General features: G+C 36.7%; 1 protein-coding gene across 7 annotated transcripts in view; it reads right to left on the bottom strand.

Moving 5' to 3' along the window:
- Window positions 1-17825, bottom strand: part of IMMP2L (inner mitochondrial membrane peptidase subunit 2) — an 886329-nt gene that overhangs the window by 196301 nt on the left and 672203 nt on the right. For 2 of the 7 annotated variants that reach the window (XM_063642124.1, XM_063642125.1), the window contains exon 7: window positions 11507-11593. The exons of 4 other annotated variants lie outside the window; for them this stretch is intronic. In XM_063642124.1, coding sequence (XP_063498194.1) covers window positions 11507-11593 — 87 coding nt within the window. Of the gene's footprint in view, window positions 1-11506; window positions 11610-17825 lie in introns of all 7 variants that reach the window. One more of the 7 variants, XR_010121573.1, reaches the window with a different exon arrangement.

Raw genomic sequence — 17825 nt, forward strand, 5'->3', positions numbered from 1 at the left:
TCTCCAGTGTTAGCCTTCATTTTGCTCTTACCAACTACATTCCATCAACATTTACTCTGAGTTCTATATCTTAATTATAAAACATTGTTTGAAGCTCTAGCTATGGCTGATATATTTTTACCTTACAAATGCTATTCTCTTGAACTTCCTGCTGGAAGAATCTTAGTAACAGATGGTGGAGCTTCTAGAGATATATTAAATAAAATGAAACTTTGCATATCAATACAAATCTGACAAGTGACTTAATCACAAAAGACACTCTCCTTCAAAAAACAATCAGGTAGGCAGCACGGATGAACCCCGAGAAAAGAAGTCACTTTAGATACAGCCCCTTCTGTATTTTTCTCTATTCATTAATTAAGCAGCATTTAAGACAGCTTTTCATTTTTAGTATTTAACCTGATTTCAGCTCCATTTTTAATGAGAAAAATTATATAAGAACCCTACCCTTATTCTCCAAACTAATTATTTTTTTCGAGGAGAACATGGGCATCAGTATACTTAAGTTTAGGCTAAAAATTGATACAAAGCAGAACTTCTTCAGAAATTCTCTAGGCATGCCAAAGTACATCCAGGTATTGGGAGCTACAGGAGCAAAAGGATAGAGATAAGGCAAAAGTATCTCTGAATAACATTAATTAAAGGATTCTGTCTAGCAAACAGATTTCTATGACCTTTGAGTAATAATTTAAAGACATGATTGACTTTTTTTTTTTTTTTTTCCCCATAGCAAAGCCTGATCTTAAATCTTATCCTTGAGTATCTATTACATTTGTTTTGGCTCAGGTTTCAGGTTCTTTGCTGTTACTCTACTTTAGGAAATTTCTAAATGGGGTAAAGAGAAGAAAAGATTAAAAGAACTACCAATTTCAGCATGAAGCCTTGGTGACAAAGAGAAATGGAGATAGGAATAATCACATAAAATCTGGTAGTTGGTTGTGGACATGGGAGTGAGTTTTAAAACAGCACAAAGGCGATGGTTTGAAAACATTAAGATAAGAGGGAAGAGGCAAGCAGAAGGAAGATTTCTTTTTAAATTTAATTTTATCATTATTATACTTTAAGATTTAGGGTACATGTGCACAATGTGCAGGTTTGTTACATATGTATCCATGTGCCGTGTCAGTGTGCTGCACCCATTAACTCGTCATTTAGCATTAGGTATATCTCCTAATGCTATCCCTGCCCCCTCCCCCCACCCCACAACAGTCCCCGGAGTGTGATGTTCCCCTTCCTGTGTCCAAGTGTTCTCATTGTTCAATTCCCACCTATGAGTGAGAACACGCGGTGTTTGGGTTTTAGTCCTTGCGATAGTTTACTGAGAATGATGATTTCCAGTTTCATCCATGTCCCTACAAAGGACATGCACTCATCATTTTTTATGGCTGCATAGTATTCCATGGTGTATATGTGCCACATTTTCTTAATCCAGTCTATCATTGTTGGACATTTGGGTTGGTTCCAACTCTTTGCTATTGTGAATAGTGCCGCAATAAACATACGTGTGCATGTGTCTTTATAGCAGCATGATTTATAGTCCTTTGGGTATATACCCAGTAATGGGATGGCTGGGTCAAATGGTATTTCTAGTTCTAGATCCCTGAGGAATCGCCACACTGACTTCCACAATGGTTGAACTAGTTTACAGTCCCACCAACAGTGTAAAAGTGTTTCTATTTCTCCACACCCTCTCCAGCACCTGTTGTTTCCTGACTTTTGAATGATGGCCATTCTAACTGGTGTGAGATGGTATCTCACTGTGGTTTTGATTTGCATTTCTCTGATGGCCAGTGATGATGAGCATTTTTTCATGTGTTTTTTGGCTGCATAAATGTCTTCTTTTGAGAAGTGTCTGTTCATGTCCTTCGCCCACTTTTTGATGGGGTTGTTTGTTTTTTTCGTGTAAATTTGTTTGAGTTCATTGTAGATTCTGGATATTAGCCCTTTGTCAGATGAGTAGGTTGTGAAAATTTTCTCCCATTTTGTAGGTTGCCTGTTCACTCTGATGGTAGCTTCTTTTGCTGTGCAGAAGCTCTTTAGTTTAATTAGATCCCATTTGTCAATTTTGGCTTTTGTTGCCATTGCTTTTGGTGTTTTAGACATGAAGTCCTTGCCCATGCCTATGTCCTGAATGGTAATGCCTAGGTTTTCTTCTAGGGTTTTTGTGGTTTTAGGTCTAACATGTAAGTCTTTAATCCATCTTGAATAAAATACCTAGGAATCCAACTTACAAGGGACGTGAAAGACCTCTTCAAGGAGAACTACAAACCACTGCTTAATGAAATAAAAGAGGATACAAACAAATGGAAGAACATTCCATGCTCATGGGTTGGAAGAATCAATATTGTGAAAATGGCCATACTGCCCAAGGTAATTTCTAGATTCAATGCCATTCCCATCAAGCTACCAATGACTTTCTTCACAGAATTGGAAAAATCTACTTTAAAGTTCATATGGAACCAAAAAAGAGCCTGCATTGCCAAGTCAGTCCTAAGCCAAAAGAACAAAGCTGGAGGCATCATGCTACCTGACTTCAAACTATAATACACGGCTACAGTAACCAAAACAGCATGGTACTGGTACCAAAACAGAGATATAGATTAATGGAACAGAACAGAGCCCTCAGAAATCACGCCGCATATCTACAACTATCTGATCTTTGACAAACCTGACAAAAACAAGAAATGGGGAAAGGATTCCCTATTTAATAAATGGTGCTGGGAAAACTGGCTAGCCATATGTAGAAAGCTGAAACTGGATCCCTTCCTTACACCTTATACAAAAATTAATTCAAGCAGAAGGAAGATTTTTAAGCCACAGAGATCAGAGAGGAAAGGGTATTCCAGGAACTCAGTACCAACTGGCTTCCCTGTACCACCTGAGCTCTCTCGGGAGTGCTCTTCCCTCTAATGCTTCACTCTTGTGAGCACATCAGGGCCCATCCTCCCCACTGTGAAACCTCCCTAGTTTAATCTGCTCTTCCTCAGAGTCTTAACTCTCTTCCCTAAAATGACAATTTGTTAATCTTAAAAATTATTCCATCCTTGGAAAAATAATAGTAAAGTTTCAGTTAATTACTCTTTAAAGGATATTTACATTTTACCAAAGGTTTCCGAGAGACACAAAGCCTTGAACCCAAAGGAGTAAATCCCAAATCTTGGGTGTTTGTTATTTAGTGATCTGTTTGTGGGAGATTCTAATGTTTCCTAAATCTAAGCATATACACATAGCTTCAGTTCTGCTTCAGTACTGCCATGGCTGTATTTTACAAAATGTTCAAAGAACACAAAATACATTAAAAGAAACTTAAGCTATAATTACCAATTGCAAACACAGTGGCAGATTTTCATATACAAAAAATATATATATACCTCTATATACACTATTGGTTAAAGGGAATTTTACACAGATGAGATCTTTTTTATTCATACCATCTTCACTCAATAACTTATCCATATAATTATCACTATGCATGTGTATTAGTCTGCTTGGGCTACCGTAATAAAATACCACAGACTGGGTGACTTAAACAACAGAAATTCATTTTCTCACAGTTCTGAATGCTGGAAGTCCAAGATCAGAGTGCTTGAGTGGTTAGGTTCTGGTGAGGGCTCTCTTACTGAGTTGCTGATGGCTGCCTTCTTGCTATGTTCTCATATGGCACAAAGCTCTGGGGTCTCTTCCTCATCTTGTAAGGGCACTAATCTCATTACCCCCCAAACTCCTCATTTCCAAATATCATTACATTGGGGGTTAGGGCTTCAACATACGGATTTGAGAAGGACATAATTCAGTGCATAGCAGTAAGAAAATGCTGCCCCAAGTCCTTAAGACAATTCTACAATAAAATGTATGAGCAAGAAAGTTTTAAAATTAAACAACTAAATGTATGAACAATAAAATGTCTTTATGTATGTGGGGAGCTGAAAGATGATAAATAACATGACTATTACCAAGAAAAGTCCCATGTATTTTTTTTTTTTTTGATAAGTTTCTGTGAATTTAACTACCCTTGAGCATCTCTCTTCTTTGCCCTCATCTCTGATTTCACCTTGGATCAGGTTGAACAGCAGCACCATTCCCTTAGATATGAAAGCAACTGCCAATCCAGCTCCTCCAGGCCTTTGTTTGAAAACTCTGTATTTCAGTAGGGGAGCCTCAAGCTCTTATATTTCAAAAATAAGCATGACTACACTCAAATGCCATTCTCTGAAGCTGGTTGATTTCTGAAATGGCTGAACTCATTATCCTCACATGGAGGTTTCTGATGCTGACATTTCTCGGCCCCTCCATGCATTGCTCAGTCATGGTGCTGTCACCCCCAGAGGTCCCCATAGGTCTTTAGGGCTCCAGATAAAAGTAATCAACATAGGGAGCAACAAAACAGAGCAATTAACTGAAGGCAGCTGACCTTCAGAGAGACGCAAACTCAAACTTCAAAAAGTTTCTATCTGCAGCTCTTTTTATTCTGAATACAAGGTTCTTGTGAGGTTTTGTGTGTGTGTGTGTGGGTGGGTGTGTGTGTGTATGTGTAACCAAGCTGAAAATTCAGTGATACGGAGAGACAAGCATGAGGTATTAGATAAGCAAGACTAACTAAATCAAGCCGAGACAAAGAACACCTGGTGTATATTATTTTGACTAAGGATTTCTTCGTTTTTCTTATTTCCCAAGCCCATTTTTCTGTTTGAAACAAAAGAGGCATGAAATTTATAGATTCAGTAATTACAGGAATAGTAACTAGGTTGGATGAAGACAAACCTTTGAGCTAGTTTAGCCATAAGAACCAAAATCAATCACCCCAAGTGTAAAGTGGCACAGTAGGTTATATTTTTATAATTGGGATCATCAAATCCAGGCCCAGAGGCTGGGGGTTCAAATCATAGCAAATTTATCACATATTTTATTCCAACCTGCTCTAGTCTAATCTAGACATTCATTAAACTTTTGAGTGTCAGGCCCTGGGCTAGGCAAAGGAGACATACACAAAGATTACTAAAACATTTTCTATCTTTAGAAAATCTCTAACAGTGAAAATACGAACTGGCATTGGGCAGGCATTGCTCTGTTTACACAAGAAGTCAGCCAGCAACTGTCTTTAAATGAATAATTGCAATGGGAAGAATATTCCACTAAGCATTGTATCTGGTGCTTTTTACACATACAATTTTCCTTGAATCCACTAGCCTGTCTCCATTATTTTCTACAATCTAATCAATTTCTTGTTCTGGAAAACAGCCAGGTTTTAACAGTTCCTGAACTGAATGCGAAAAGAAACCTCTGAAAAAGGAACAAAATTTCTTGAAAAAAATAAAAAAAAGAAGAGGGAGACTCCAATTATTTTAATATTCTCTTGGAAAAGGAAGCTTTAAGTTTTTCTAACACAAGAATATTTCTCTCTAGAGAATGCTATCACTTTTACCAGGGTGCTCATTTTTACGATATAGTTTCTTCAGTTTTTACTTGGTCATACACAACAGAAACAGGAATTATTCGTTCCCAGAGTTCAGGAAAATCAACCAGGTAGAATCAGTATCAGGTGGGGCTATTGAAACTTTCTAATAAAATAAAATACATATTTAATTAACACACTTTCATTTCTACTATCCAATTTCTAATTAAAAATCTGGTTCTGTAAATTCAGATTATTTGAAAATCATCTGAAACTAATTACATTTTTAAAACTCAACCAATAAAAGGGCAGATTATACATAAGTGCAATATTCATAAATAAAGTCAACAGAAACAAGAATGTCTAATCTTTAGAATGAAATGTCTTTTTAGTTAGTTCCACTATATCTACCTAATCAACAATTACACACATACGTGCACATACATACACATACAAATCACTTCCTCAGGCATTCACAACATTATTAAACTGTGTTTAAACAGTATGTGAACACAGACAAAACTATAGGCCCCTATAGGCCAGTGTTTCTTGAGGCATGGCCTGGCCTTGCATTTGAACTGTATTAATTTCATTTGGGGAATACTTGCTAAAGTACAGCTTCCTGAAACCCACACAAGTTCTACTAAATCAGAATCTCAAGGAAGTCAGAAAATCTCTATTTTTTATAAGCTCCTAAGGTGATTTTTTTTTTTTTTTTTTTTTTTTTTTGAGATGGAGTCTCGCTTTGTCACCCAGGCTGGAGTGCCGTGGCGCCATCTCGGCTCACTGCAAGGTCCGCCTCCCGGGTTCACGCCATTCTCCTACCTCAGCCTCTCCAAGTAGCTGGGACTACAGGCACCCGCCACCACGCCCGGCTAATTTTTTGTATTTTTAGTAGAGACGGGGTTTCACCGTGGTCTCGATGTCCTGACCTCGTGATCTGCCCGCCTCGGCCTCCCAAAGTGCTGGGATTACAAGCGTGAGCCACCGCGCCCGGCCAGGTGATTCTAATACACATGAAAATTTGGGAAACAGTGATATAACATTTTAGTCATGGACAACAAAGTTTCTATTTAGAGATTCAGAATGGGATGAGAAGCGTTGGCTCCATCCTTCTTTCTACTGTGCTAAGATTTCTCTCTTCCCATGGAGATAGTTTTACTACTAGATTTCAGGCCATCCCATACTAAATTGGACTTTGCCTTTTTAATATCCCTTTGATAGCTTGACAAATATTTTGCAGTCCTGCTATTGCCCTGTAGGTAAGATAATCATTTCTTTTGGTGTCCCCAGATATTTCTACCACTCTACCCCTCCTCCTAGTTTCAGCCAGCCTGTTCAGCTGACCTATCACAAAAGCTCTGTGCTCTACCTAAAAGAAACTTTTTATTTGGTCCTGTTTCTCCTTGTTCTGTTTGCTTTGCTTGAATCACCATCTATTTTTAAGGTGATATCCATCTCATCCTCTTTCTGAAAAGTGCATCAGGTTAGGAGCCTTCTTCCAATCTCCACTAACCATTTTAAGCACATTTTAGTCTCTTTTTTCCAAAGACGTCAGATGTCCTTCTTGTATACTTTCCATTGACTTATTTCTGAACCAGAAGGCATCGTGAGTGCTAAACTCACTCACAGAACAGAAGTTTGTTTATTTATTTAACAAGATGCAGTAGGTGCCTATTACGAGCCAGCCAGGCACCATGCTACAGCAGTGAACCAAAAGGACAAGGTTCCTGACCTCATGAAGCTCAATTTTCTATTGGAGGAGATAAAAATATAAACATGAATAAAGAAATAAAATAAGATACTGATAGTAGCTAGAAGCAGGTGTGTGTGTGTGTGTGTGCGCACGTGCATGTGTGCATGTGTTCCATTTTGTTAGATGCACAGAAGAAAATCTTTCCTGAAGTGGGTAAAATAAAGAGCCAACCACGCAAAGACCTAAAGGAAGAGAATTCAAGGAAGAGGATCTAGCTAGGACAAAAGGCCTTTCACCTGTTCAAAGAATTGAAAGATCAGAGAGGTGCAAGCATGGAAAGGGGAGAGATGGAGAGGCCATACAATGTGAGGGCCCTGAAGGCCACGGTCAAGGGAATCAGAGAAAACTTAATGCTTTTAATTCTAATAGCAACAGGAAGCCACTGAAGTGTTTCATGTAAGCTAGAGATCGGGTTTGAGGATAAAATAACTGTAAGATAACTGCAGCTGCCCCAGAGACGTTGACGTTTAGAAGATGAAGAGGGGAAGCATGCAGCCCAGTTAGGAGGCCCCTGTAGTGACACAGATGATGACCTGAATCAGTGAGGCAGCAGTAGAGATGGAAGAAAGCACGTGACTCTAGGACGTTGGTGGAAGAGTAACAGGCCTTCCCAGGCAGTTGAGGGCAATAAAAAGTGAGACCCCAAGGATGCCTCCTAACTTTTGTCTTGAGTAACTGGGTGGATAGTGCCATCTACTGAAATGGAAGAAATCTGAGGAAAGAAGATGGAAGGAGAAAGGAAGGGAATGAAGAATTTCCTTTTAGACATGTTAAATTTAAGATGTTTCTTGAATATCCAAGTGTGATACCATCTGGAGATACGAATCTGAGCACCGATGCATGAAGACGGCATTTAAAAACACAGGATCGATTTTCCTAGGGAGGGTTTAAGTACGGATGAACATTCAGGATCAAGCTCAGGGGCATGCCAAAATTTAGAAATCGGGCAGAGAAGGATGAAAATGTAAAGGAGGCCTAGAAAAAGTGACTGGTTATTTGGGTTCAAGGAAGCTAAAAGACGAAAATTCTCAAAATATTTTAAAAAGGAAGTGGCCAACCATATCAAATACTGCTGAAAGGCTAAGATGGATATTTGGAAGAGATCACAGGTTTTGGCAACATGAACGTGATGCTGACAAAGAACCATATAAATGAGTAATCTTTCAAAGCCCAGGTGTTTAGCTGACCTGCAAAAGAAATATTATGGAAGGTAGAAAGGTGAAAAGAAAAAAGAAGGGGATGCAAAGAAAATTCTACCACAGATTCAGAACTTTAATAGTTCTTAATCTAAGATAAACTACAGTGAGACATATATGTTGCAAAAGTATGAAATACAATATAATTTTTTTAAGTATGAAATACTATCTGTCACACATACTAAATTTATCTAAACAAAGATCTCAGAATTTAGTAGCCCAGGATAACCTATTTATTGCTCCTGATTGAGGAGGCATAGTGGATTTTTAAAAAGACTTATATTTAATTATTTAACAAAGAATAGCCAAGCAAAGTCTACAAATACACTGCTCCTATATAATACTGCTAGGATCACTTATCTCTCCTCCCTCTCTCATGGCAAAGCCTCCAAACAGCTGATGATTAATATCAATCTCCCATTTGTTAAATAGTGCAAATCACCCTGTGTCATTTTAGTTGCACTGAATTTGAATTTGCATAGGTTGCATGTAGAGAACAGAATCTTGAAGCCACATAAACTAATCACACTTAGTCTTAAAACAGAATATATTGGATATCTAGCCAAATAAAATTGCTCAACTACCCAATACATATTCTAAACACTTCCACCTCCATGCTTCTGCTACCTTGCTTTCTACTTCTCAAAAGTTACTTTTCCACTTGTCCGTAAGTCAAAATCCTATCTTTTCTTCAAGGTTCAACTGACTAATGCCTTTGAATTCTTTCTTGCTAGATATCACTTCTATGAACTTCATGATGTTACACCTCTGTCTCTGGCTTTTATACTTTTTACCTTTTATTATATGACATTGTTGTCTATTCTTTTGTCTGCCTAACACCCTGCATTATCTGGGAACAACAACCCCTTTCCCTGTACTGGCATCAACAAGATAAGGTTTCCATGGAGCTGCCATGATTTTTATATAATGCTGCCCCTAGGCCAGAATTGGTTGGTCTAGAGGAAGATACCTGATCCAAACTATGACAACCACAATATTCCAACCCTTGACAATGACTGACTCTTCCAGGATGGGCACTTAACTCAAGCTAGGCCAATCATAGTCATTTCTCAACTAGATCCTGCCCCACTGGTCATAGCTAATTGGTGCAGGACTGGAACTGGATGCAAGCTGACCCTCTGGATTGAGAACTAGAGGTCAGACCACTCCCTGTCCCACGTCTCAAACTGAAATATGCGGCACTGGAAAACTGCTCATGCTCATGGCCATGGGATTAGCCTTCCCCTTAGCCTCAGAAGGCCTTGGAGTGGAAGTGACAGGTATCTAGTAGGGGTAAATGCCACCTCTTTAGTCTCGTGATTGAAACCACCTTCAAAGCACTATTCAGTGTTGTCTTTGGAGACAAGTGAGGTGACTTGTGATATTTGGGGGGAGCCACCACCACAAAAATAATTTCTCTCTCTGCTAGGTGATTTCTTCAATTTTATTATTATTTTCTTTTTATGGTTTTGTTGAATTGAGGAGAGATGTTCCTGCTACATTTATTAAAAGTTAAAAGAAAATCCCAGCACCTTGGGAGGCCAAGGCATGTGGATTACTTGAAGGAGGCCAGGAGTTCGAGACCAGCCTGGCCAACATAGTGAAACCGTTTCTGTACTAAAAATACAAAAAAAGTAGCCTGGCATGGTGGTGCATGCCTGTAGTTCCTAGTTCCAGCTGCTCAGGAGTCTGAGACACAAAAATCCTTTGAACCAGAGGAACAGGTTGCAGTGAGCCAAGAATGTGCCACACTGCACTCAAGCCTGGGCAACAAAGCAAGACTCTATCTCAAAAAAATAAATAAATAAAATTAAAAGAAAGCAGCATTTGTTGGCTGGGCATGGTGGCTTACGCCTTTAATCCCAGCACTTTGGGAGGCTGAGGCGGGCGGATTACCTGAGGTCAGGAGTTCGACATAAGCCTGGCCAACATGGTGAAAACCTGTCTTTACTAAAATTACAAAAAACAAAAAATTAGCCAGGCATGGTGGCACGCACCTGTAATCCCAGCTACTCAGGAAGCTGAGGCAGGAGAATCCCTTGAACCCAGGAGGCGGAGGTTGCAGTGAGCCAAGATGATGCCATTACACTCCAGCATGGGCAACAAGAGTGAAACTCTGTCTCAGGGGGAAAAAAAAAGAAAGGAACATTTTCAAGAGGTGATACTCATTTCTCTGTCTCTCTTTTTCTGTGAAAGGTTACTAGATTTCCTCCTTTTGGGGAGAAGTAGAAAAAATAATTTTGAGAGCAGGAGAGATCTCCCCTCTTAAAGAGGGGCTACTACTTAGGGGGGTAAAAAAATCAGGGGCTGAGAACACAGAATGTATGAGTTTTAAAGACAATGTATTTTACTCTAAGCCTACTTCACTTTCAACCAAGTGGAAAGAATACATAGGGTATTTTTTTGTGCATCTATAAATGATTTTGTTTTGCATGATTTGTGATGTTTTTGGCTGGCTTACTTTTAAACAGGATTGGAGTAATACAAAAGCACATTAAAGCAGACATATTAGGCAAAGGATCATGGAAATAGTCTCATGGCCATTTGGGGGACTTTCAGGAATTAAAAACAGAGAATATTGTAAATAACTTTATTAAGAGGGCAGTCTTCCTGGACCTAAAGGATGGGAATAATATATCAATTTTGGGTAGTCTCTATATACACAAGCATATCCTACTTAAATTCTTTCCATAAAGGGGCATCCTCTTCATAATCCATCTTATGATCAAATACCAAATTTACTTTGATGTGACAAAAAAAAAAAAAGGTATTGTGAATAGTGAACTTCAAAAGAATGAGCAGTGAGATGGTTAGGGGTAATGATAGGGTGGAGAAGAATATAATAAAATTTCACATTAATGTAATATTATTATACCAAACATATAATAGTAGGAAGATTTTCTTGCAATAAAACAGTAGTTTAAATAATGTTCTTCCGTCTAAAAAAATACTTCTTAAGGTGGTTGGTTTCTTTAAATTAAAATATAGAGAAATATTATGTGACTATAATAACATCAGAACTTACTCTTTAAAATGTACCTAAAGTTCTTTATAAAATATACTACTGTGACTCAACAGTATAATACTGTCTTAGTCTGCTTGTGCTGCTATAACAGAATGCCACAGATTGGGTAATTTATAATAAAAAATATATTGACTCACAGTTTTAGAGACTGGGAAGTCCAATATTAAGGAACCAGCAGGTTTGATGATTCTGATTTCAAGATGGCACCTCGAATACTGCGTCCTCTGGAGGAGAAGAATACTTTTTCCACACATAGCAGGAGGCAGAAGAGCAAAGAGGAAAAAGGGGACTGAAGTCACCCTTTTATAAGGCATTAATCCCAGCCATGAGGGTAGAATCCTCATGGCCTAATGAGCTCTTAAACATCTGACCTGGTAATACTGTTACAATGGCAATTAAATTTCAACATGAATTTTGAAGGGGATTCAAAAAGTCACAAATACTACTTGAAATAATATAACGGTTTAACCAGTAATGCCCATCTGGGCAAAAAAGCTATTTAAGTACCATGCACTTTGATGAATGACCTTTAAATTAGCCCTCCTCATTTTATACTGTTACTTTTCAGTCAGTGCAGGATAACACATTAAATCTAAAAACAATGGCCCAGTGAAACCATGCTAGTAGATTTAAAGAATCCATTAATTTAATGGTAATTATCATTCCCTATTCAGCACATATATTTTCTTTATTTGAAAGATTATGCTTTGTTTTTGTGTTTTTATTTTTTTAATGACAGAAGAATGCAATACAGTGTTTTAAAAGACTCTGTACCAAATATTTTGTGAAGTAGAATTTCTCCTTGACTAGAGTCTAGATAATTCATAATGACTTGTAGAAGTGACATAATTTATAATCTCATTAGGTTTTTGTGAAGTGAAACTTAATTTATATGAACAACCCAAATATAATCGTGGCTAATTTGAGAGGAATGTTTCATTTGCCTGCAGCTTCCCAGCAAATACTAGGCAGACAGAGTTTAAAGTTTCAGTGGGGAATAGGCAGATGCATTTCACAAAAAGGAAGATTTAGGCAGCTTTGAAAATGGTCTGGTCGAGGCTCTTCAACTGTAAATAAAATCACTGGAGGCCTAAGTAAGACTTCAGCCTAATGTAGTTGTTAGTCTAAGTAAGTCCTAGTTAATGACTATTATTTTTGTGAAAATCAGGCTTAGTAATCAAAAACGTTCAATATTCCACAACTTGATGAAGCCTTATAGTTTCCCCTTTCTTTCCACTGATTACATCCTAATTTAAATTGACAATATCAATATACTTATTTTAATACAGTAACTTCGTTTAAAGGGGAGATTAATGTAACTTGAAAGCAGTGTGAACATTCTGTATCATTTCTTCAAAAAAATTGATACATTTCTTTTTGAAAATATTTTTTAATTAAAACATTTATTTACAACTTCCCACAATGTGTTGATGTATTGAAAATATTTTAATTTTGAAAAATATATATTTGTGTATGTTTTAAATAATAATGACAAAGAAATTTTTAAAACATGCTTCTCTATCAGGTGGTTTACCAAAATATTCGCCCTTCTATGTTTCCCTCTTTTAGCCTCTACATTCTGGGAATTGTCTATACCTTTTGAAACATGTGAGAACTTTACCAAAAAGAGTAGAAAAGGCTGGTGAAATGAGTGGTTAGTTGACATGGATGCTAAGTGTAAAAGAATGGAACTTTGATACTTTGATGGGATATTTGCCTGTAAGCTTAAGGAGTCATGAACAAGACTGGATTGCCACTCCCAATGTCAGGGACACAAATCTAATCATTACCAGGCAGCACAATTCTCATAACATAGCCAAGACTGCTGTTCATGCTTAATTTTAAGGTTTGACCCATCAGAGATAAGCATGAAGTGAGTTCAGTATTCCAGCTGGTGAATTTCTCTGATAGATGTGGTGAGTTAATACCAGGGAGCAGAATCTAACAGACATCAAACCAATTATTCTTGACTCTTATAAGTCAATCTACTTCATATTTTTATTACTACGACCTTTGCCTAATGCCTAATCATCTCCCATTTGAACTAACAGTATTATCAAATAACTGCATTTTCTACCTATATCCTATTTCCAATCTAATCTTTCATTCATAATTTTCCCAAACCAGTCTTGCCAGGATACCTCTCGTAACTTATTACTCTCCTGTTCCAAAATGTAAACGGCTTTTTAGTCCCTTCTAGGTAATGTTCAAATTTCTGACTTTCCTATTAACAGCCAGACATAATCAGTCCTAAACCAATCTTTCTAAAGTTATCTATTACTAATTCACTAGGATCAGAGGTTGGCAAGCTTTTTAAATAAAGAGCAGATAATAAATATTTTAGGATTTGTGGGATATAAGTCTCTCTTGCAAGTACTTAACTCAGCCGTTACAGTGGGAAAGCAGCCATAGTCAATATGAAAGCCAGAGTGTGGCTGTGTTCCAACATAACTTCTTTTATACAGAAATAAGAATGGGCCAGATTTGGTTCAAGGGCCATATTTCACTGAACCCTGTTCTAGATGAATCTTTACTGTGCAGAAATTGGCCATTAACTGTGTCATGAAACAGCTGTTAAACTCTGTTCCCGGTTCTGGGCTACAGGGATACAAGGATGAGTTAGCTCCCATAGCTGCCTTGGCAAAGTTCACAGTCTTTACACACACAGAATCACTGTGCAATTATACTGCAAATGCTGTGTGGGGTAACTGGCTTAGTCAGAAGCAAAACTTCATGTTAAGAGTAGGTCTGGGCGTAGTCGTTGTCCACATTAAGGTGGGCAGGCACAAGATAATGAAAGGGAGAAAAAATGACAGCCTGTGCCAAAATACAAAAATGCAAAACCAGATGGTGAATTTATGGACTGATCAAGGCAAGGCAGGTAAGATGGATCTGGAAAATTTGGCGGGAGACAGAATCAAAAGGGTTTGACTGCCCTGCTGATGACTTTACACTAAGCCAGACTGCACTTAGGCCTCGGCAAGAGGCACTGCTTTTTTGGTGCCTGTGTTTTTGAGAAACCTGCACATCACAAGTTTTACAAAAATTAAGTTTTTTAAAGAACACATGGGTCCCTATGTCATTCAAGATCTGGCATTCAGCACTAGCAAAGTGTGACATTCTAACCCTGATTATTCACCAGGTATTTACTCATAAAAAACTAACACCATTAAGGACCCAGACATATGTTTTTCCATATATTTTATATTCTAAAAAAAACAAACAAAAAAAAAAACAAAAAAGCACAATAGATTGATTCCAAATGCCATGAAACTTCACCAGTTGATCATAGGCAGGATTTCAGCCATCTAAGCACTTAGCTTAGAAGAGGGAAATTAAATGACCTGACAAGCCTTCTCAGCTTGGAGGCCACAGATTCTTATATACTCAGTATGATTTGCCAGTAGCTGAGTGCCCCTGTTCTTTCTGCTCTTCATGTTTCAACTTGTGATTCTAGAATTCTAGAGGTACTCAGGAAAACACAGTATTCACCACAGTTGTGCATGGTGACAAAGGAAACATTTGTGACTACTTAAATTTATATGTATGTAGTTGAGGGTATGACATGCATGGAGCATGATACTCTTTATATTGACAAGCACGTAGAAACTGAACCCTCAAACCTGTGAATAGATTTCCTTTTATAAAAATATGTAATAAAATGTAATTAATTCTTTAAATACTTAAAAATTCAGTTCTATTTAAATAATTTTGATGTAATTTTATGTTAATGGTTATTTATATTTTGACTTTTGGTTTGAAAAGATACATTTTGATATTTTACAAAAAATCTTTTGGAAAGACTTGAAAAAATTTACTTTTAAATTTTTTACATTTATTTTCATCTAGATTTTCATTAACATATATTTAAATTATCTATACTAAATACAAGCAAATATTATTTTAATCCTTCATATCATTCACTGTTGTCAATAGAATGCATATCATGTGAAAATCTTGATTATAACAACATAGTGATTTTGCTGAAATGGAGGCCAGGAAAAAAATGTATAAATGAATTTAAAATGTATTTTAAAAAACTGAAAAACAACAGCTTGGAATTTTCATTTAGAATATATATGTAATTTAACGCTTATGTATATTTTAATTTTATTACTCTTCCAAACATCACAGACCTTTCAACAGAATACTCAAATGTGTAATAATAATTAAATTCAGTCATTTTTGTTTGCTGGTTTTAGCCATATGGAGGTATATTTATCGAGTTAGGAAAAGTAACATATTTCATTTAACAGTTTGCTAACTTAATTTATAGTTAAATGTTAAATATTTAGACATGTAGTATTTAGATCTCCATGCCTTAGGCCTCACATATATTAGGGGACAATCTAATATTTGTAAGTAATGTGGAGTCACTGATGTCAACTTTTAATATTTTAACTTATGCAGTTATTAGAAATAGTCTATTATAGCAGTCGTGGTGGCTCATGCCTATAATCCCAGCACTTTGAGAGGCCGAGGCGGACAGATCAATTGAGGCCAGGAGTTTGAGACCAGCCTGGTCAACATGGTAAAACCTTGTCTCTACTAAAAACTCAAAAATTAGCCTGCTGTGGTGTGCACCTGTAATCCCAGCTACTTGGGAGGCTGAGGCAGGAGAATCACTTGAACCCAGGAGGCGGAGGTTGCAGTGACCTGAGATTGTGCCACTGTACTCCAGCCTGGGTGAAAGAGCGAGACTCCATCTCAAAAAAAAAAAAAAAAAAAAAAAGGAAGTATTATTTTATATTTTAGACATAAAAAGTATAAAGCATAATGTAATGAACATCTGTATGCTCCCACTCTGCTTCAGATATAAGTACCGTAACTTGGTGTCTTTGTATACTCACTCCTCCCAAATAACATTCATTCTCATCTTTTCCAGAGGTAACCAATCATGAATTTTTACTGCTATTTTAAATGGTAAATTCTTTAAAAGTATGTTTTCTATTTCTTGATGATATCTAGCCATGTTTCATCATGCATATAATAGCTATTATACTACTAAGTTTGCATAATTGTCTTAATAGTTCTGCAGATTCCTCTTGGGACTTCTAAGGAGACAATATCATACTTATGAAAAATAACAGTTTGGAATCTTCATTTCCCATTCCTACATCTTTTATTTCTCTTTCTTGACTTAATCTGCACTGGTAATGACCTTTAGCATAATGTCAAACGTAAGTGGTAAGAGAGGGCTTTCTTGCTTTGTTTCTTTATTGAATATAGTAGGTACTGTAGGTTGATAATATTGTTGTTAGGAAGCATAATAATGTGATCAAGGTTCTTTTCAGAAAAATCATTAGTGACAGAAATATCAGTTGGAGCAGAATTCTTTAGGAGTCATATTACAAAAATAACTTCTATTTAATGCAAAAGTCATGGGGCCTGTGGTGACCTATCAATAGAATACACGTTATGGCTCTGATTCTGACGACTATAGTAAAAAACTGTATTTTCGCTTGCTTGATTCACCAAGTTAGACAAATCCTAATATACCAAAAACTCACGAGTCTTACTATGAATAATGTCTAAAAGCGTAGTTATCATGATTCACTACAGGGTCCATTTATGGCTCCATTATACAAAAAAAGATCACCCAAGTTACTCAAAATCAAACTGATCTTTTTCAAATACAACCAATAAGATACTGACACAGAGCAAAGTCTTTTTAAAGATTATCCAACAAGTTTTTGGAAAATTAAAAATTTCCAAAATAAGCTGTCTCCCAGCTCAGTCAAAAGAACGTTATTTACATAGTTTGGTGTTTACAAAGTTATTTACATAGTTTGCTATTTATTAAAAGAAGTGGAGAGTAAATAATCACCCACCAAATATTTTATAAGTATATATCCATGTAAATGAGGCAATTTAATCTCAAACTTAGAATTTCAATATATTCAATAGAAGACTTTTTTTGTCTTATGGGCGCCTCATATTTTCCATTTTATTTTTCTATGTATACCCAGTTACGTAGGCACCAATTACATCTTACAAGTAAAATAAAGGCTTCAACCTCACTTTAAAAAAAATTCTAAGCACTTATAAAATTGCTAAATTAATAACTTCTGCATATGTTTCACTAAATCTTGGCTCCTGACCTATTATCCGTAAATATATATTTCTAATAAAATGAATGTGTTTAATTCTGTAACTAAATGGCCCAAAGGAACAGTATCTGCCATAGCAATGAAGTCTAATGACAATTCTGCTGACATTTTTTCTATCTAAAAATGATATCATGTGGAAAATGATTTCTACACTAGCAGAATAATTAAGACATAAGACAAAATTTGATTTGGTAGGAATGGAAGCTAAGATTGCCTCTTCTCTTGGGGAGATGGGTGACATTATTTATTTCACCACCATATTATGTTTCCAAGCTCTCTTTTTAAAATCGCATATATTTTTTCATGTCTTAATTACAGCAACAAATCCAACAAACAATGAAGCTAA

The sequence above is a fragment of the Symphalangus syndactylus genome, chromosome 6 (assembly GCF_028878055.3).
Source record: "Symphalangus syndactylus isolate Jambi chromosome 6, NHGRI_mSymSyn1-v2.1_pri, whole genome shotgun sequence".
In the NCBI taxonomy this organism is placed as follows: Eukaryota; Metazoa; Chordata; class Mammalia; order Primates; family Hylobatidae; genus Symphalangus; species Symphalangus syndactylus.